General features: G+C 40.9%; 1 protein-coding gene across 7 annotated transcripts in view; it reads left to right on the top strand.

Annotated features, from left to right (window-relative positions):
• The first annotated feature begins 227 nt into the window (after positions 1–227).
• The window catches only part of tjp1b (tight junction protein 1b), a 52,908-nt gene continuing 31,512 nt past the window's right edge, over positions 228–21,623 (top strand). For all 7 annotated transcript variants that reach the window (XM_079567306.1, XM_079567307.1, XM_079567303.1 and 4 more), the window contains exons 1-2: positions 228–759; positions 11,847–11,979. In XM_079567306.1, coding sequence (XP_079423432.1) covers positions 608–759; positions 11,847–11,979 — 285 coding nt within the window. In that variant the 5' untranslated portion in view covers positions 228–607. The remainder of the gene's footprint in view (positions 760–11,846; positions 11,980–21,623) is intronic.

Below are 21,623 nucleotides of genomic sequence, written 5' to 3'. Positions count from 1 at the left end.
GTGACATATTATAGCCTACACAGCTGAGTCTGTCTTATGCAAAACATTAGGGCTTTTTATTGAATGTTACTTAATAAAAAAATCGAAGTCACTTCGTGAATTAGCAATAAGCCTCCAAGTAATTACAACTAAACTTTGCACTTCCTGAATAGATGCTACAACCATCGAGCCCCCCTCCCGCCACACAGTCTCTCCCCTCTGACTACCCACTGTACACACTCTCCCTACCTCATACACACACACACGGGGACGCCTGGACGCTGCAGCGTTTTTTAAGAGTGTTTTCAGCTCTGGTTAGGAGGCAAGGAAAGGCAGGCGAGAGCACCGAGATAATGTCCACATCCCGAGCGTAACAGAGACGAACCCCGCGCGTAAAAAAAATACCCGACTACACGGATGGATCGGCGATTGGTTTGAGGAGAGAAAAGCCCGTACACGGTCAGAGTGTCATTGCAGACATGGGTCGCAGCGGTACGGCACCTTTCCCTCAGCTCCTTGGGGAGTGTTTTCACTGTCAGTCCTTCAGCACTGGAAATGGCGTTGTGATGTCGTGCAGGGAAGACGCAGCCGAGGCGGATGCCAGGGAATAGGGAGAAAGACCTACTATATGATCACCTGTGCTTTTCTTTGGGTTGGATTTTTTGTAGCGGTGGACAGTAACATGGTGAATTACCAGAAATACATTACTGTTATGCAGCTGGCTCTGGGGGTGACCGCCGTCAACAAAGAACATTGTCTTCCACCCAGGAAGCGTATGTGGTGAGTATGATCTTTAGTGCGGATAACGCTGATGATGGTAAGGATGCTAATGCGATGCAGATTGTGAAAGGCGGCGTGCCCGTGCCACGTCAAGCGATGAAGCCGACACACGGAGAGGAAAATGACATAATATTCCTATCGGCCACTGCAGCCAGTCTGCACCATGTTGCAACCACTACAACACTATGATATTGTCGATACAACTATCCGGACCGGAGCGAACGGGGGCTTTGCGCGTGTGCGCGCGTGTCCTTCCTCTTCCATCACTTTGTAAAGTTGAATGCGTAAGATGATGTCATTGACTCATTGTTTCATTGCCAACTTCATATGTCTTATCATGTACAGTGTGGCCTATTCACTGCACTGCCTTAGTGCTGAAATTCCATCTCCACCTGAGCTTAACATGTGGCAAAAAAAAACCCAGGCCGTAGTCATGGACACAGTGATGTGGTTGGGTTGGGTACCACTTCTGCTAATCTTACTTATGCTCAATTGAAGCTGTCTGGTTATTTTTATTGCACAAACCATACGGTAGACAAATCAACATCTCTATCACACACAATGGCAGTAGTTACCTCAACCCACCAGAGTGCCAATTGTGAAAAGGACTGTGAATGAACCGTACAACTCAGATTACAAAAATATCCATATTACTTGTAGTATTAGTATACCATTACATTCTGCCTGTCGGCTATTGATTAGTACTTCTAAATCAGTTTACATCTGTTAATTACGTATTCATTAGCTTGATATTTTCTATTGGTTATAGCCTGTAGTATATTCTAAAAGTGTGCTATAGGCTAACAGTAAATTATTCGGTTTCACATGTCCATATCCTCCTATAGCAGCGATACTGTGATTACAGCCTTGGTATCACTCCAACATCTTCTTCCTTTTTCCTTCTTGTAACCACTGAATAAAGCCTTTTGCATGAAACCTTGTCTTGTCCTTGTACTACTTCCTGTGTCATACCCTTGGCTCTCTCTGTACATCTCTCATTATATCCATGTACATTAAACATTTTCAACCATATTCACAGCATGTCTTGTGTGTTCTCTTCTCCGCTGTGTCCTCATCCTGCCTTTTGTGCTAAAAACTAAATGTTACCCTCTCTTCCTCCATTTTTCTCCTGAGGGTTTGTTCATCATTTGTTTACACACATTTTCCTTATATGCAGATTGCTGAGACCCAAGATGCAGACTTGTGTGTGCGTGTGTGTGTGTGTGTGTGTGTGTGTGTGTGTGCGTGCGTGTGTGTGTGTGTGTGTGTGTATGCATGTGTGGGAGCGACATAGTCTTCCTAATTACTGCTGGATTACCATCTTGTTTGAAAGCAAAGACAGTTAATTAGGAGTTCAATGGGATTCAGTGACACTCTGATAGCCAGTGTCTGATGCAAACTCGAAAAGTATGGCACTGCATGAGGGTTCGACCCGGGTATAATTGAGGAACAATAGGAGGTCCCTAATGGTTGACAGGATTACCATAATTGACCTAAACATTGCTTCCAGAAAGTGTTAGCAACATAATGTTTAGAAGGGACCTGGTTTAAAAGACACTAATTTGGGTGTTTTAAGGGAGTTAATTGTCTGTGGAACTAGATAGTTGTATTTTTGGAAAGAAGGGCAGTTGTGGCTGTAAAACTAGCTGACTCTGCCAGTGTGACTAAAGAATGAATAACTAATGCACTTAATTGCAAGTCTGAAAAGTACATTGTTTGTGTTTAGCTTGTTATTACTGTCCAGATCGTTGTATTTAACATCATTTTACAGTATTAGTGCAGTATTACTGTTCACACTTTGGAATAATCTTGTTCTCTTGTAATACTGTGCACTGAATTGCAGATTCATTTGGCATTTGTTTTCCTCATGATGCAAAGAGTGCCATCTTGTGTTGATTTATTTGTGCTTGGGGTCAGTACAAATTATAGGCCTACAGTACATTGAGGTGTGAGCCCCCTATGATTTAATTTACCCTCGATCTATATACCGTATTTTTATGCAGTTTATTATGAAATACAAGGGATCCAATTTAATTTACAAACAAAATATATCAATGGATTTGGCAAGGTTTAAAAAAAATGTATCTTAGACCCCATGCCAAACTTCATGGGGTCTAAGAGACTGTATGCCAATGCCAAATTTAAATTTTGGAAGCATATACTATAGTAGTTGGAAGGTCACTATTGTTCAAGTGTTGTACACTTAAAGCCACACCGCGTAGAATTTTCCCCAGTAAATCGAATTGAAATATAAGCATTTATTTATGACAGATGTTTTCCTCATTGAAAAATACCACATAAATGTACAAACAAACATGTGCTTTTGCTGTGAGCGGCTCACCTCTCCTTGGACATGACTGTAACTTTACCGGGAGTGGGTACGTTTCCAGCTCGTCATGGAGATGTGACTAAAGTCTCAACAGAATTTGAGATTTGAACAGGTTAGGTTCTCATCCAAATCCATTCTTTGATTACCCACTGCATTTTCTGTGTCAAGCTGCTCATTGGGAGCATGTTTTGTGTTGATGGCCACAGTATAGTCCAAAATGTTACGCAGTGTCCCTCTAAAAAGTCAAAGCACTGGTGGGTCAAAAGCCACTCTTAACCCTTCCTTTTTAATCCTGCCTTTTTATCTAATCATTTTCTTTTGTCAGCCACCGATGATTGTAATTGCCCTCAGTGCAAAAGACATCTGAAAGGGAAAGAGAGAGTGAGAGCCTTTCATGTCCTACCTCTTATGACTGTTGTGAAGCTGGTTTTCATGTTGAAGTAGATGTTTGGAGCTTGTCCTCAGCAGAGCACTCATGGGGACAAAAGGCTGAAGTAGTTACGCAACCCTCCAAGTGAACGGCGACCTTGCTAGTTTGAATATTTTATAACAGGAGTCAAGAACAATGTCTACAGCTCATTATAAACATTAGACAAATTATGTGTCACAGTTTTGTTTTAGAACGATTTACAGATTGATTTGATAAGCCAAAACTTGGTGGTTCTAAGGCTGAGCAATTCAAATTGTGGTTTAGGTTTTTCATGAGAAAAAAATATGACTTTATTTCATACGTTCTGACAGAGAAGATGTTTAACTTTGTAAGTGTTTGTGTTTTATGTGGATTGTCTTAGTTATAATGAAGATATTAGCCATAAACCAAGACACTGACATAATCTGCATTTGGATTTTCATGGATTTTCAGGTGCCCAGCCAACTAGGCTCTGTAGGATATTGTTATGTCTTGTTAACGCAACATATTACCTAAAGCAGTTTGCCATTTACCAATTGCGATGTTTAAAATGTGTGATTTTTTTATTTGGATAGTGACTAATTTTGCAGCCTTTTTTGTTACCATGGAAACATTGGTCACATTTTCCAAGATACAAAAGGAAGGTATAAATTGAAGAATGTGGGGTTTATGTCCAAAATATATCCTGCCTTATATCACGTTGCAGGGATAATCTTTATTTACTAAGATAGAACAAGCATTTTCAATTTTGAATCTTTTTCCTACAACATGAAGTGCTTGCTATCGACACTGACCTTGTGATGTATGTAATACAACACCCACCAGAAAGCTGTGGCTTATTTTAAACAGTGAATACATTAGCCCTTAGCTGTGTAAGAATAAAGAGCACTGTGGCGAGCCTTGTAACATGAAAAAGTAACTTTGAAAACATGTTCAAGTGATGGTGTATTAGCTGTGTGGCAGGGCAACAAAAATGACTGGAAACACAGATTCAGAAAATATAAGCTTTTAAGTAGTAAAGCAAATAAATAGGTTTAACTGCAAATATTTTGTAAACGATTATATTTATTAGTGTGTTGTTGGATTGGATATGTACAAGAATGACATCCACTGCTTGTAGAAAAAACAAAACAAAACGTTTTTTAAGGAAGACATTTCAGTCCTGAAGCAAGGTCAGTGAGCGGAGTCCATATTCCCAGTGGTGTGGTTCAACCTCATGTTTGTTGTCATTGGTCATCGTCAATGAGCAGCTAGTCTGATCCAATATCACTTTGTTTCCAAGGATGAGAAGGAAACAAATCGCTTTTACATCTGATACGTTTCTTTTGGGCATCTCAATATGCATAACATTTTTAAAAATAAATGTTACTTTTATTTTAGTTTCAACACACACTTACATTGTTTATTACGATTAAGAGTTGATTAAGAGTCAAACCAGGGAAAAAAGCAACTTGTATATTTTAAAATTGTTAGTTGTGGTGAAAACTCATTCGTAATTTCTTAAGGCACTCCAAACACCCCCATTCTTTACCTCTCACACCTTTCAGGCACGGAAATGCTACAACTATTAGCCTGCACCCCGGCTTGTTGTTTTCTGTATCAGCGCTAATTCCGGGTGCAGTGTGCCGTGCATGCAGCAGCCTCTTTTTTCACACAGGTTTGCCTCCACAATATACTAATAAAAATGGGCCATGAATAAAAAGCTGACAGCACCTCTGTCATCCTCGTGACTTGTAACCTCAATAGCTTATTTACCAAAAACAAGTGCTGTTTGTATAACCAAGAATTTAACAATATTTATCTACAGTAATTACTATAACCTAAAGACTAAACTAGGACCACGACCAACACAAAATACAGCTAAGTTCGGAACATAATGACTTTTTTAAGAGCAAAGTATTTCAAAAAGTGTGTACGGCACATACAGTATTAAAACATTAATGATGTGGAGAAGGAGCTGCCCTGTCCTGTTTTGTCATTGTCAAATTCTGCGGAGTAAATCACCTAGTTGTCCTCCACACTCTGGTATCAAACCTGTATCATAAAGTAATCATTTGTACTGCATAAAATTTTATAACTAAGCACTTCATAAATTCCACTTTATAATTCGGCCTGGCTTTTATGGAGACATTGTTCTGTGAGGTCTGTGTCACGAGGAGAGACGAATACTGCTTTTTCCATAGATGAGATTGATACTTTGATTAAATTGACCTTTTAAATCAATAGCTCTCTATTTCCATTAACAATGTGGATACTCAAATGTACAAACACAGCTAGGCTTATACTAGCAGCTGAGACCATGGATTTCTGCCTGTTACACATTTTCATCGTATTTGGCAGAGATGGCGGTTAAAAAGTGAGCAAAGCGACAGTCATAATGCTGTTGCTACTTCTAGCCTACACCTATAGTTTATTGTTTATTGAAACAGGGACAATGTACAAAACCTTACGTTTTTACAAAACGAGATGATTTGTACCAGATTTAGCGAAGTAGCTATTTTCCAGCTATTTTCCTTATCTACTTGTACTAGCCTACTGGAATCAACAATGAAAGAGTAATTCTTAAGTTACTTGATGTTTATCTAAGCTCTCAGTTGCACCGGAGTTTTCCATTGTAGAGACTTGTCTGTGCACATGCGAAGAAAGGAGACCATGAACAAAATTGAATCACAATTTATCAGAAACATTTTAATTTTTGATAGTTTTCATTAAACATTCAGCTCTATATTGAATAGGTTGCATTCACATTGTACAATTTCATGATGACATAATCTCAGAGTCAGGCGGGGGTTAGGAACCAATACAACTCCATAGGTTTTGGGAAGAAATCTCCAAATAGAAAATGCAAAAATGTTGAAACTTATTGAATTGAGATCCCCAAATCTGCCATATCAATCTTTAGTCTGAAAGTCCTTTCAACTGACCAAAATGTTTCTGAATATTTTCAGTCCCCATTTTGGAAAAAGTGACGTTCTTGTCTACGGACAGAGATATTGAATGTTGTGCTAGATAGGCCCAGTAATTACAGGGATAATATTCCATAAAAAAGTAAAAACATCCACAGCCTCAATTTTGAACATTATACACCCAGTTACTTTTGATAATATTTAATGAAAATATTTATATATTGTCTGCTTCATTCATGCAATACTATGGAGACAGTTTGAGAAAAGGGCTTTTTGCTTGATATTTAAAAGCAAACCTGAAAAAAGGCTCACACACACACAAAACAAATCTTAGCTCAATGTTATGGCAATAATACTTTGCAGTGTGAAAGTTGTCATATGTGCATATAAATGTACCCTCATAAAGAAATCAAAAAGCCACTAACCGTTTAAATTGATCTTTCACCCAATGTGGATGTTTGATAACGGAGTAAATCGGGAACAGCAGCTTTAAGTTCATATTGTGGTACATTTCACATAACCCCATCATTTCATCTGTCCCTCCTTGGTCAGCGCTGCTTCCTGTTCCTGCTCTCACCGTGTGGGGCCTTCACACTATGACTTCTACTGAGCGGAGATGAGATGCTGCGCTTCCTGAATCCAGCCTCTGCTCCGTAGGGCTTTTAATAAGAAGTGAATAGCTGCCGCGCACTAAAAGAGGATAAGTCTATGCAAACAGCTGTTCCTTTTGCCCGCAGTGTTCAAAACCCTCTTTGCCTGCACACAGACAAAGATTAGCATCAACCTGACTTAATGAACTTTACACTCTGTTGAAGGGCCGCTGGGCTACCACAACAAGTTAGCTTTATGTAACAACTTTTATTTTATTTTTAACCTTTGTGCTTGTGGCAGAAAGTATCATCAAAATCGTTTGTCCAGAAGATACCGTTCTCTTGTTCTGTTTGCAATCCTGTTCCTATGCGTTTTTGTGCATGATGCTATGACACGACTATTTGATTTGAAGGGTGCACGCCGTAGTGATGCTGAAATGATGGAAACCCACACACTATAATAACGGGATTATCCCCGGCCACAACTGAACTTAATCAGGTTCAAACTAGGATCTTAAAACCTGATCTTACATAGACCTATACCATAATCTAGGTACTTCAACCAAAAAGAGGACAAAACATGGATAATATATACATAGATAAATATAAATAAACAAATGCCCAGTGCCAAACCTACAGTATGCGTAATAATTTTGTACTGTATACTTACTTTGACCTTTACAAAGTGGTTCACTGAAAATCACTTGCGTATTGTGTTCTTTGTCAATAATTTAAACTAGTGCTATTTTCTTCAGCGGCATTAATTAACTACACGGCTCAGCTATGTAGCTGTTAGTTTTACTGGTAAATAGAGTACTACTTACTTCTTGAAATTACAAAAAAGGCAACAACAGAGACAATGCTTCAAACCTAATAGAAAGACCAATTAGCTTCTTTGTTTAAAATCTCTTGGTGCATGAAACGGTTGTCCTCAAAGTGAATCTGTACTTCCGTCAGCGTGTCCTCTCTTGTTCTTGCTCCTGCATCGGTCAGGGCTGCTTCTCTTGTTAAGAGTTATATTAGCGGCGGCCAAGATGGACTGAGCGGAGCGTAACATTGCCTATTGACCTGCTGATTAAGCACTCGCCATTATTGCAGGGACTAAACGTACCTGATCGGCCCTAAAGGCAGACTGGAAGAGAAGGATAGAGAGATAAAGAGAGAGAAAGAGGGTGTGCATATAGTGTCTCTATAATGGCACAGGGCATCTGCTTGACCTTATCTGTGGACACCTCAGGACATCGCAGGTCTCTCAGCATTGATCTTTGTTCATTTTCTGGTCAAGTGGATTGTCTTTTGTTTACTATGACCGCAAAGGGCCAATACAGTCGTCAATGTGGGGTCAAGATGGCAGCCACTGCATTAGAAAACCCATATGTTAAACAGATGGGCAAACAAAGTTGAGCTTTGTTTACCTGGGTTATTGAAGTAAAGCAGGCATAAGCCATTTTGCTTGGTGGCCTCCAGGCCTGACATCCAATTTTATTGTGTATATTGTAATAATGATAAGGATCTCTTGGACAGGTGCCAGGTTTCCCACTTGCAGATTCACATGCTCCTTGTCAGTAATGTTTAATTTCAGAGTGCTTTTCATAGAGATAAGCTAACTAGATGCTTCACACATTTAACACCCCTTAACAAAACACATAACAAGATATAAATAATTGGACAGTTTATTCTCCACTTATTGGATGAGTACTGCATCATCTGCTCATAGACTTACATTTAAATAGTCTCAAAATGTCTTCAACCAAGTTATACTTAAGTAAAGAGCCTATATTATACAAAATCAACGTTTTTTAGCTTTTAACCATGATATAATATTGTATCCTTCCTCATCCAAAACATGTCTTGAAGGCTGTTCTGTTTTACTCAAGCATGTTTCAGGGATCCTGCATATTAGTCCATCTTCCTCAATACTTCAAAAAACACCAAAGCTATGGTGTCTAAGGGCAAAAGGATCTTCAACCATGGCAAACAGTTCAACTCAGTTACCTCTCTAGTTTCTGCCCTGTCCTCTAGCAAAGCACCTGCGTTTATAAGGCAGACAAACACATCACAAACGCAACATGACTTCATTTACTGCCTGATATTTGTGCTGTGACTGGCACTATGTTTCACTACAGGCTCACGTCTCTTTGGCTGCTGTCCACTTCTGAATCAACATCCAAGGAAAGAGTGTGTGAATGTAGGAGACTGCACTGGCCAAACTGGTATCACACTCATATCTGAGTCATTCATTCATGTATTAAATTATTTTGTATACTGTATTATAGACAGTAAAAACGCTTAGTGATAGGAGTGTTATATTCACTTAATAGTACGATTGACTTTTTAGACACATGAATCAATATTTTTTTTGCTGCTCTGTCAATATTTTTCTTTTTAATTTGTAAAATGTATTAACTGACTAACACAATCTAAAGTCTTAAGTGTACTTTTGACCCTGGCCTTTCTCTTCTTCCCAATCCACTTTAGAAACAGGAAATTAGCCCCGGCTGGTACCCTCCCAGTATCTTTTCTCATTACTCATCTTCGCTCCATATTGTTTATGAACACCATCCGAGGTATGCGTGTAATTGACTACACACATAGCGTTTTGTCGAATGCGTTTTACCTCGCGTTTCCAGCAAGTAAGCACCTCCTCTATACGCTCCGGGCGAGTATTGAATTAATGCGGATGGGAAAGTGAAGGTGATGCTTGCTTCCCCACATCTTTTTGCTCATTGGCCTCTCTCATAATTTCCCCTTGCTGAGTCTCCAAACCGCGGGAATTGCTCTGGGCTTGCTGCTGAGCCGGCTAATGGATATCTACTGCCGCTGTGTAGTGTAGATAGGATTTTAGCCCATTGAATATAGTGTTAGGTAAATCCTCATTACAGATAGCTGTCGTCCGCTATGACACCGGCGGAAAAGCGCTGAGTAAAAATAGGGGCGAGTTGAATTAGTGTTGTGCATTCAAGCTTTTTGTGGGGCTAAATTGGGCAGCAGGGAACATAGTGATGTGGAGCCGTAGATATCAAATACTGCCACTGTGCGTTACACTATCAAAAGTAAATGCACCGGGAGAGGGAGTATACCCAGATCTTTGCTGGATTTGACCTGTCATCCATGGCAGCTGGACGGTTTGTCATGAACAGTGAGTGACAGCAGTTAACTGCCCTGAGGGACCCATCTCTTGAATATAGAGATGGTTAGGAGTGTATGGAGGATTATCAGTCTGTGCCTCTTTTAGGTTATGAGGGAAACCAGAGCACTCATAGGAAACCCTTCCGGATATAAAGGTAGAAGAAGGAAACTACACAGGAAGGTTCCCACTTGCACTTGTAATCAAACACAAGAACTTTTAGTTGTGAAGGAAAATTACGGATAATGTTTTTGCTTTTTTGGAATGTAAAGATGCAGTGAATAGGTCTATCCAAAAGCCCAAAAGATGGTCTTATACTTCCTCCATAGAATGTCACATAAAAGATAATACAGTAGTGTATTGTACTGCTGCACACAGAAGACATTGGGTGTAAAGCTCTAGACATAAGGCAAAATGTTGTTACAATTCCACTTGTCTGTTTATAAAGCAATTAAGTAAAAAACAAAAGGAAAAGGAGGCGGAGAGCTGCATGGTTTGTAAAGGGTCCAGCAGTGCTACTTAAGTGTGTCATTGACTAAGGCCAGAGCAAGCCCAGGGAGGTTTGTTGATAGGTCGGCCAAGTCCCCCTCCTCACCAGGACTCAAGCAGGGCACTGGCCTACACTGCTGGACCAACCCACTTCCTACAGGGCGCATCTGACATTAAAATCCCTGTATAGATTCAACGTAAGGCTTTTTTTTCCAGCAGCAGAGACTGGCCTTTTGTTCTTGCTCCGACTGTATCTCCCTGTCCTGGTTGGTGGACGGACAGTTTCCAAGATAGATCTTAAAGTTAGGCTCAGCTAAACAAAATATGTAACTGCACTTTTTCTGACAAACAGTGCAGTTAATGATTTGCATTTTTTTTAAGGGTCTTTTTCAAATTTTTTAGACGAGGTCAACTATTAAAGCTTCTCCCATTTTGCCGGTCCGGAATCGCTGCATTCCCACATTGCGTCTCTAGATTCACCACACTCGCAAACAGCAGTGGACTTTGTGCCGCAGAAGGAAGCAGCGGTTCACTACTCCACCTACTAAAAAATTCTAAAAGACATCACTTAGGGCAGCTTTCAACTAGAAAAGAATTATGCATATCAAGACATGACTGCTGAGGTTTCAGCTCTACATATTCTCCCTACCTACTGCATTGGTGATTTTTTTGGTTTTGTTTCTTTCACCAATCTGTCCAGTACAATGTGTTGCATTAACTGTGAGACTGTGTGACTGTGTGACATGAGGATGACACAAATACCCCCCTAGAAAAGTACTCGTGGACCAAGATACTGTACTGCTCACAATTACTGTAGTAGTGTAGGAAGGACAAATCAATGGATTTCCCTTGGGACAGTAGAACTAAACTAATTAACAGATGGGGATAATTTTGAATCACTCAGCCACCGTCCCACACACATTTGTCATTGGACCTGTGGATGTTATCTGGAAAGAACTCACAAAAGATGTTGAGCAAGAAGCCCACTGTATTTGCATCAGAATCCACCTTTAGAGCTACTACGGATTACTTCTATAATGTATTTTATGCCTAATACTGGTCCTGCACTGCACTGACCAGCTAGCACCGGTCAATAGTCAAAAGTCAATATTGCATCAGCTATCCACCAATAAACACATGTATAAGCTGTGGTGTTCGTGTGATGTTTGGTATGGGAGGATTAGACTTAAATGTTCAATGCCTAAATGTAAATACACCACACTTTTGTTGCCCCCAGGATCCACCCGAGCCCCACGGCCGGCTCCGGAGCATCGTCGGGTCACGGAAAAGGCAAACCTTCTCTGCGCCGCATCAAGGGTCGCATCCACCGCAGCAAGAGCCTGGACAGCATCGACCTGCTGGACTCCAATGTGAGTACAACGCAGCCCAATGCAAACAGCGGCTAACATTGAGCTGCAGCGAGCGATGAGCTGCTCTAAAGAGTCTGCAAATGGAAGCACTGAATAGGGTCCAAGCACAATCACACATCGCTAAATCTTTGTGTTAAATGGCAGACGGGGAGGTAACAGTATTAGTGGGGCAAGTATTCCAAAATAGTTAGTTTAAGATTAACTCACTACAAAAAAATAAATTAAAAAATGAAATGAAGGAAGATAGTTTATTCCCACCTTCTACAAAACAAGCAATATCTATGTGAGTCTGATCACAAGTACCACCTTATCTTCAGGAATAAAGATGTCATGCCTTAGAGAATCACTGATATTAAATAATTGAAGGCACTTTACAGTATAAGTGCTATTCCCGAAGAGATAACCAACAAGCAAACCAGCCGTGAGCAATGAGACGACAACAAGAATCAAAACACTTATGAAAGAGGAAACAGATCTTTGCTCGGATACCAAATCCCCCAGGCCCTTCAAAATGTATAAAAGAAAAAGTGCTACAAGGCAAGCGCGCGGAAGCATAAAGCTCAAAGGCTAACCCGCCTAGAGGACAGAGTACAGAACAAAAGACACTGTGTTTTTGATGAAGAGCACAAAAAACAGCATTTCGAACATCAGTGTAAAACGTAAGGATACGTTTGGATGTCATCCTGGAGTCACCCGAAGTGAACCCCAATTCTGAGGTGAACTGTGTGAAAGATATTCATGCTATTGTTATAAAGACTCAGTACATGAGGTGAAGGCAGTTTTTCTTTTGACTGGGGAGTTTTGTGTTACCTTAGTGTGTATTTTTCATCTGCCTGCCCAACAGATTTTTTTTAAATTATGTATTAGCTGACATTGTTAGCAAAGTTGACATTGGCATTAGCTTCCAACTCTCTGCCTGACATGTTTCAGCAACCTATCTCTATCTATTATCCTTATGCAGGGAGACAGAGTTACATTTGACTGTAAAAGTGCTGAAACTTTCTTGCTACAACTTAAAAAATAATATTGGTCCGTACCAGTGTTGTATCAAAGTGATCCATTACTGAGTTTTAGGGGATTTGTCTAAGCAGCAGGGTTTAGTGCTAGATTTACAGAGCACTTGTAAAAGAGGAGCTAATATAGAGGAATATATTCTACCCAGCTGGTTTATGCCCACCCTGTCCTCTCGCTGCAGTATTTCAGATTAACCCCAGGCTTTTGGAGACTTACTGGTCCTGCTTACAGTGGCTGTCACACTGATAGGCTTTCGCCTAGGGTCATATATGCAATGACTACATATTGCATAACACTACACTTGGACAGAAATGTTCTTTTTCTTGCTTGCTTGCTTTTCTTGCATGTTTACTACTCTGTTTGCCTCACAACATGTCCATTTACATTTCATAAGAGGCCAGCCACTTGTATTTTGTTTTGTAAAATGATTTAGCATGATTTAGCAAAGATGTCGCTGTTTATTTTACAAGTAACGCTTGTGGGTATACACTTACCTTTGAATGGCATTTCCGTAACTGTTCACTGGGCTGTGACACCAGGCATCTGCAACCTCTGGTTTTAGAGCCACATTACAACAATCACTGAGGCTTAAGTGAAAGGTGATATGATCAAATCCTGGTTTCAAATAGTCCTGGTCTAATCTTGTGTCAGTCGAGGTTCAGACCTGATTTAGTCCTGGTTAGGATTGGTTTGACCTTGGCTCAGCCATTGCATTCACATTGTTAAAGTAAGCTATGTCAATGCATACAGTATAAGAAATACATATGCAGGTGAGGTGTTTTCATATGTTCAGTGCTTCTACAAAAAAAAATATTTTGTGTGGGAATGATCTGTAATGCAGATGAGATGTGAGCTGTGTGTTGTTTTGTCTGCATCAGCTGGTGGATCTGAAAGTGAGTCACAGGACCATTTTCAAACGGTCACAGGCCATTTCTAAAGATAATGGTTAATTTATTGTTTGATGCTTTTTGGTAGTGAAGCATATGATCACTCCTTGAATAATTAGACACGATTTTATGCACCATTTATGCACCATTAGAGGCTCAAAATGTTTTTTTTATTTTTTATCGTTAGCCGAGATGGATTAATTCATCAAATCTTGTTTTATTTTATTTTATTTATTAGTCATAAATAAATAATATGTTGAAGTTATACTAGTCGATAACCACAGGGAATTACCTTCTGCCCTACAATAAAACAAGATGTACCATCTACAATAATTTGGCAACTAACTACTATGACTATTACTGCTGCTGATATATCTGTGCACCTCTTATTGCTGCTGCTGAATTGAATCCTGCTGCTGCTTTGTGCTCTTCATGGTATTTCTACTACTGCATTTACTTAGCCTGGCTAACACCAGACTAAAATCACAAGTGATATTTAGTCTGGGGACCACCAATTCATTTTCTCGTAGGAGAGGTGTGGTTTACGATCGTCCATACTCGTTTATTGGGCGATACGAAAAAAAAAAAAAAAAGTCTCTTGCGTCTGCACGTAGCCACAGCCAATCGTATCATCGTATGAGATGACGTATGACGTACCCGCTGTAAACTTTTGAATATAAACTATTTAGAACAAGGTCTAAAGCTTGATCAAAAAATACCATCGTGTCTGCTGCTGTCATGTTGGATCCGTAAATAAACTTTTTTTTATTATTATCCGTAAATAAACTACAAGCTTCCATATATCGAATAGCGCGTCATCGTCTTGCCGTCCCTCCTCGCTCTGTGATTGGTTCCCAAATCCACCGGAGATGTCGGCTATGGTCCCCAGGCTGTTGTGCAGTTCGAAATAATTCGAGCGCACACAGCAGCATGGTGTTAGCCAGGTTAGCATTTACTACTATTACTGCTACTTTACTAATGGTGCTGATAATAATCTGTGTCAAATGAAAACGATAATAAGCAAATAAGCTAGCTCCACTAGCACTCCCCGTCTTTGCTGAAAAATAGAAGGGGACCGCATTTCAAACACTGACCGTTTTTTACTCACTCACTCAAGGTTGAAGCCCCGCTGTTCTTTATGCTTTAATAGTCCCTAAATCGCGATGAAAGGGCCTTTGGTGGTGCGTCTTTAAAAATCATAAGGCGTAATAACTCACAAAGCGGCCCATTAGTGCTTTGATGTGCACAAATCAAAGGGGACGTCCCAGACAGAGGCAGCGTGATACATGTGCTTGTTGTTTGAGCTGCTGGCCCTCGCTCTCGGGGGAGTTTTATCGCGTTGACAGCGAAGATAGCGGTATAACCCGGCTCTGAATTTAGATACGTCTCATTATAAGATCACCGCAAAACCACTGCGCCTGTTGAATTATAGATACCAGGGTTGGTCAGCAAAACCCACGCCACACATGCATCAAAACAACGTCAGGCACTTTCTGCTGATGCGCCGAACGCACAGTTACCTTATATTTTACTGAAACTTTGGAGTTTGCAGAAGTTGTTAATCATGGTGAGATTAATAATGTAAGGCTTTGATGCATACTTTTACATTGAGCTATGCATTTATAACTGGGCACTGAAGAGATACTGTTCAGTATCTGTGTTAAGATATTACACAGTTAAACCAAATGACCTTTCGTAGACTTTCATACATTACAGGCTATTTCCTAGACCAGGGGTGCCGAAATTCAGCCCCCACGGCGGGTCGCAGGCCGCATATATTGTAAAGGACTGTGGCCTCATAAATAACAACAGCTTACACTTATTGCGCTTTAACAGCTTGTGTCACATGTTTCTCAAAGTGCTACATAAAGTCATTATTCATTCACTCCACACTCGATGGCGGTAAGTTACTATTGTGGCTGGAGTGAGCATTCTGGCTATTTCTTTAAAAATCCATAACTCCACACAGAAATGAGCTAGAGACTCACTTGTGTTTTGACATGCTCAGAAATTCATGTTCCTCAAAGGACCACATTAAATAATCTCGCGGGGCGCATGTGGCCTGCCTTGACCTTGACATATGTGTCCTAGACTAACTACTATACCACCGTGATGCCCTTAGAATGTGAGTTGTGAGATGTGACATTTGATGGGGTTTTTTTCTTTGGTGGTTTTATCCCTATTCGACGCAAACCAAATTCATTGCAGTCAAATAGTATTTGCCCTCCAGCTCTTGTGCCCTTCAAGATCATTTAAAGCCCTTTCTGTGAATGAAGCCGCAGCTGTAGTGTCGTCCATGTATTCCCTCTCCTTCCTCTGTGTGTGCCTCTACCATTTGTCTCCATATCCCGCCACTCCAGTCCCCCTCTCCAAACTGCACAAGGGGCCACTCTCTCTCCACCTCAAGACAACACGTTCCGCTGGCTATAAGGGCCCCTAGCTTCTCTCTTTCAGAGGTATATTTCTTTTGTACACGTCTGTGTGTGCAGTGGAGGAAAACTTGCTGACTATAGCCTGAAGCTCAAATGCAGCTGATGGAAGTAACGGTCCGCCTTACAGTGAGTGATGAGACTGCAGGATGCTGAGGAGAGAGGAGAGCATTCCTCTAGTGCATCCTAAAATGTCACACAACAACTAACTGTGGTCTTAACCTGATTTAAAATTATAGGAGAGCATGTTCATCAAGCCGCTGTATGATTTTAGGTCCAGAACAATCATTGCCCATCAGAGCGGGGCTAAATAATCGATTGTAGTTAAGACTTTGTTTATATTGATTGCGTCTTTTGATTGCTTTTCTCTCTTGATAGTCAGGGGAGAGGAGGACTCTGGCCGCGGGCCCACTCCCCCGCTGTCATTTGTGTTGGCAAGCGGTGGACCGGTTCACAGAAAGCTTGAATCAGATTTTAGTGCTAAGGCTGCAGAATCACAGTGGAGATGGAGAGAGGGGCTTTATGCACCCAGTGCCTTTTGTGTGAGACTTATTTGTCTGCATTCATCAACTACACAGTGCGCTAAATATGTTGTACTCATTGGCATTAGTACATATTGCTATTAGTCATAACATTTTCACCGTCGCCTAATACTGGCAATTGCGGTCACAGATGTCATGTATGTATCTCTGTATTTAAAGACTTTTTTGGGAGGGATTTTGGGGAATTTGTTATGCAACTGCAACTGACCCGTCCTTCAAACCTGCCGGCAGCAGTCAGGATTTAATAACTGTTGAATAAATGCATGTTTTTGTGTTGACCCAAGTGGCTGAAGGAAATACACCCAGACACGTAGAGAATATGAAAAGTCCACACAGAAAGGTCCCATCTGGGTTGGGAATCAATCCCGGGAACTATTTGCTCTGAGGAGATGCTCGCCACATGTCATCGTGTGTTATGAGGTGGTCTTGTGTCATATGACCACCTGTTTAATATGCAGCGCTACATAAAACCAAATCTAAACTGACAGCTTTCTATCAGAACTGTTTAAAATGTAGCAATGTCACTTATAATAACTTGACAGTACCTGTCATCATGAGCCATTTTGATGGATATTGACCTCCAAGTCAAACTCAGGTCAAATTCTTCACACAACACTTTTTCCTACTGATTTAACTTACCTTCAACGGGTGGAATGTTTGTCCTGCTCTGTCTGATTGGTGTGGCTTTATTTAATCAATATAATAAAGATTGTTTCACATGGATTTTAGAAAGCACTGTTTTGATTATTTATTTGCTGCCTTTTAATTTGTGTAAAATTGTAGTAATCATAGCACTACATCAGTACGGGGAGTAAGAAAAGGCTTGACATACCTTCACTTCCAGCACACTGGCTTGTGACCTCTTTGTATTATGCAATATCTTTACAAGGCGCTATTTGCTCAGTAACATTTTATTTGCTGTGATTTGGGGGATGTGTGTGTTTTGCTTGCACCATTTTACTGCTCTCTCAGCTGTTTGCGTATCGTGTTCAGAGGGAAGCCTGCTGCAGAGGCTCTATCCAGGTGAGATGTAGGATAATGGCGCGGGTATATCAGCAGGAGCAGATGCACCTAAAAGCCAAGACAAGAAAAACGCAATTAAATTAATTACCCCTTAACAGATCAGGATCAGTCACCGCTCGAGCTGTAGCTTTTGGTCTTAATCTCCCATTAGTCCGGCTAGCCCCATCCCGCTCTTAAAAAAACCTTGGCCGCAGTCTACCCAATGGACAGAGGCACTCCCCCTTCTCTCCCCCTCTCTAACCACCACCAAAAAAGCCCCAGCTAAGCATTTATTCGCTGCTCAGTCTTCGGAAAGTGCTGTAGATGCATTTACACAGGGAGAAGCAACTGCAGCTGAATTAACCAATCTGCATATTCAGGTCCTGTTAGTCGGCGATTGCTCCCATGTGGTGATGGAGATAGGTAGAGGCGCACACGAGGAAGTCCCCCATAAGAGACACATAGGCTGCGAGCGAGGTGCAATCTAATATCCCAGTATTGTATGGCACCAGTGTAGTTCCCAGACGATCCGGTTGAAGAACCAGTCATCTTTTTATGACGTCATCAGTTGGAGCCTGAAAGTATAGAGGGTATGCACATGTGATCATTTCATTTTAAACAGACCCCTCAGCTTTCGCGGCTGTTGCCATGCGGGGATGTCGTCTGCTCATCTGCATAACCAGTCATGGACGACGCACAGTGACAAAGAATTACTGTGGCTAATGTAATGTTGAGATTATTGTCTAAAATATGTTTTAGATACATTTTTAATTCATAATCCTAGCATTGTTTTAACACTAGCTTCAGTCCATTAAGGGACACTGCTCTAAATGTTGGCCTTATTATATCATAGTGGAGACTTAAATATCGTGAACTGGACAGGGTTGATTGACCGGTCAACAATATTAAAATCTCTGCTATGATGGAAAATACCTGGACGACTGAGAGCCGACACAAACGTATTTCCCTCATTATATTTTTGTATTGAAATCAGCAAAATTATCTTCCCCAAAATACTGGCAGAACTTATTTGGTACTGTCTATTATAATGTAATTAACTAATGTATGACTAATGGACATTGTCACCGTATTAGGTGCAGTGTTCATCACAATTCCAATTTATCACGATTCATGTACAGGTTCACTTTGGTTCAAGAGGTGACTAAGCCCGTCTGCCGCTTTTAAAGGTTCATGCCTCTCTATAATAGCTTAAATCTGCCTGTCACTCATCTCAACACTGACCTTTAGGGGGAGTGTGTGGGAAAAAGTGCCTATATTTAAGCACAGACTTAAAAAAACAAATAAATCAACAACTACACTGAATCGTCGCAGGGATCATATTACGATTCAATTTTTATCGTCATATCTGCCAGCCCTAACTAACTAAGAACTTTTCTCGACCATTTTAGGGGTTCAGCAGATACTCGTGCACAATAGAATCCGGCCTTTATGGATTAGATGTATTATCAATTGACAGGCAAATGTTGAATATTTTTCCTCCCTGAAGGTGCAGACCTATGCCAATTTGAGACTGGCTCAACACCTAAAAAGATGTTCCTGAAATGTCAGCACCACCACAAATTAGACTGCCCCATTACATACAGTATATTGTATAAGAGCAAGAAAGAGAGGGAGAGAGCGATAGGGAGGAGTGGAGCGTGGCAGAGGGTGGGCACAAGAGATTTATCACAACGAACACTGTAGGAGGTCGTACTGGGAGGAAGAGGAGACGCCGAGATTGGAGCTGCAGTGTTTCTTTTCTTTTTTTTTTTCTTCTTTTCCCGTAGGTGAGAGGGTGGGTTATGTAAGAACTAGAGTTGGAGGGATAAATGATTTTGTCCTGTAGGTGATGAGCTCGGGAGGAAGGGTGCAGTGGCTGTGGGTGACTATACGAGACAGTGAATAAACCATGTGTGATTGTGAGGCAGGGCAGGGACGGCAGATGTTAATTTGCCTGGGTCAGCCACACAAGGTCTGATAGGACATATGGCAGGTCACTGTAGGCACTGTCTGAAGCCATTACGTCAGACATTATGGGCCGTGTTGGCACTGAAGGATGGGATAGTGAACTTTATTGCATTGAAATAACTGTACATTGTTCTGACCTTGCGAATAGAGCTTATTTTATTGGCATTTTCCCTACACGTACAAGATCAAACTGCCACTTCCTCATGTAAAGCTTTATGGAACACGCAATCAAAGTGGAAAAAAAGGGAGTGATAAAGAAAATAAGTTGTAAAAAGGTGGCAGTGTGCAAGAGGACAAAGAGGACAAAAAGGACAGCATACAGAAGTCAGGTTTTGGGCAAGCTTGTGACAAAGTAGAGTGCTAGAGTGTATGAACATTATTTTTTGCTTCATACATCTATTTGCAAAAAGATATTATATATGGTAAATTGTATTTCCAGACTACTGTGTGTATTTGTGCTTGAGCAAAAATCCTTCTTTTTATTATAAGCTAAAATGTATTTTGTTTTGCAGTCACAGCCTGTCATCGCACTTTTGGCCCCAAAGCTTCATTTATATTTTAATCTCCCAGGAAACCTATTTGAACACAACCCGATCAACCGCACCCTCTTTAAACCTGTGTAATAAGCCAGCAGGGTCCTTGGCCTGTCAAAGATTTGAAGAAAACTTTATGAGGGCCACTGTCCCTCATCTGCAACAAATCATTTTAGAAGACAGGACCCAACTGACATAAATCCCAACATCTCTATTGACTTTTCCGCTTGATTTACGCGGGCCGGCCACTACCAGCAGCTGTGGATTACATGGCAACATCTCCTGCCATTTTCGCTATGTCTAAAAATTCACTTTGGGTATTAACAAGACTGCCCCAATCTGCCATTATTGTTATTGTTATTATCACTATTGCCCAATGGTTTAAAACAATCGGTTGCAGATTACCCCCAACGACTCATTTAAGCAGGGGGGTCACGTGAAGGACAAGCTGCAATGTGATGCAATATTGGTAGGATCCAAGATGGTGGCCGGCTGTTGGAGCATGAAGAATGGAGAGGTTTTTTTCGAGACAACTTAATCAATCACTGATACCGCTGACGGCCTCAGTCATGGTGGCTATAGGCGGATTACATAGGCCTCTGATCGATTATGAGAGAATGGAACTGGATTGTTTTCCCAGTCCCAGAGGTGACCCTTTTTTTTTTTTTGGGTCACACAGCAGGATTTGGCATAAAACAACTGCCCCTGTCGTGTTACATAACGCATCATGATGAAGGAGGCACGTGTTGCTTGGTTCTCAGCTTTTATTGAAAGCATGAAAGTATTATCTATATGGCATGCGATTTCTATAGATCTGCGCAAACTAATACTATGAAAAAAAATGCCAATGATAAAAATAATAATAAGGTAGTGGCAGGATGAAGTATCGTTATGGTCTCTTTGCTTTCTTATTATAGCAAAAGTCCCCCAAGTCTGTGTACATCCTTGTTAATTGTAGAAAGATACATTTATAGTTCTATTTTGTACATTCAGTTATTCTACTATAAGGCTTGTAACATATGCATAATTTTTAGCAATATGGGCAAGTGGCATTTTTGTGAGTTTGCTGGACATGCGGGCTGTGTACGAGGCCCGGGGAGGCAACATATGCTGTTTTAGACTGTCCCAACATGGTGGCCGACGGGACAGGCCCACCTACGTCTCGTGTCCCTGTGTGTCAGTCAGCTTGCTTCCATCATGCATGTTTACCGCTTTGTTTTCATCATCCTGCATTGTATTCTCTATAGGGCACCTTCCCAGTCCTGAGTC

Source organism: Gobius niger (assembly GCF_951799975.1).
Source record: "Gobius niger genome assembly, chromosome: 12".
NCBI lineage: Eukaryota > Metazoa > Chordata > Actinopteri > Gobiiformes > Gobiidae > Gobius > Gobius niger.
Note: the sequence above shows the minus strand (reverse complement) of the source record. Positions and strands in the feature narration are given on the sequence as shown.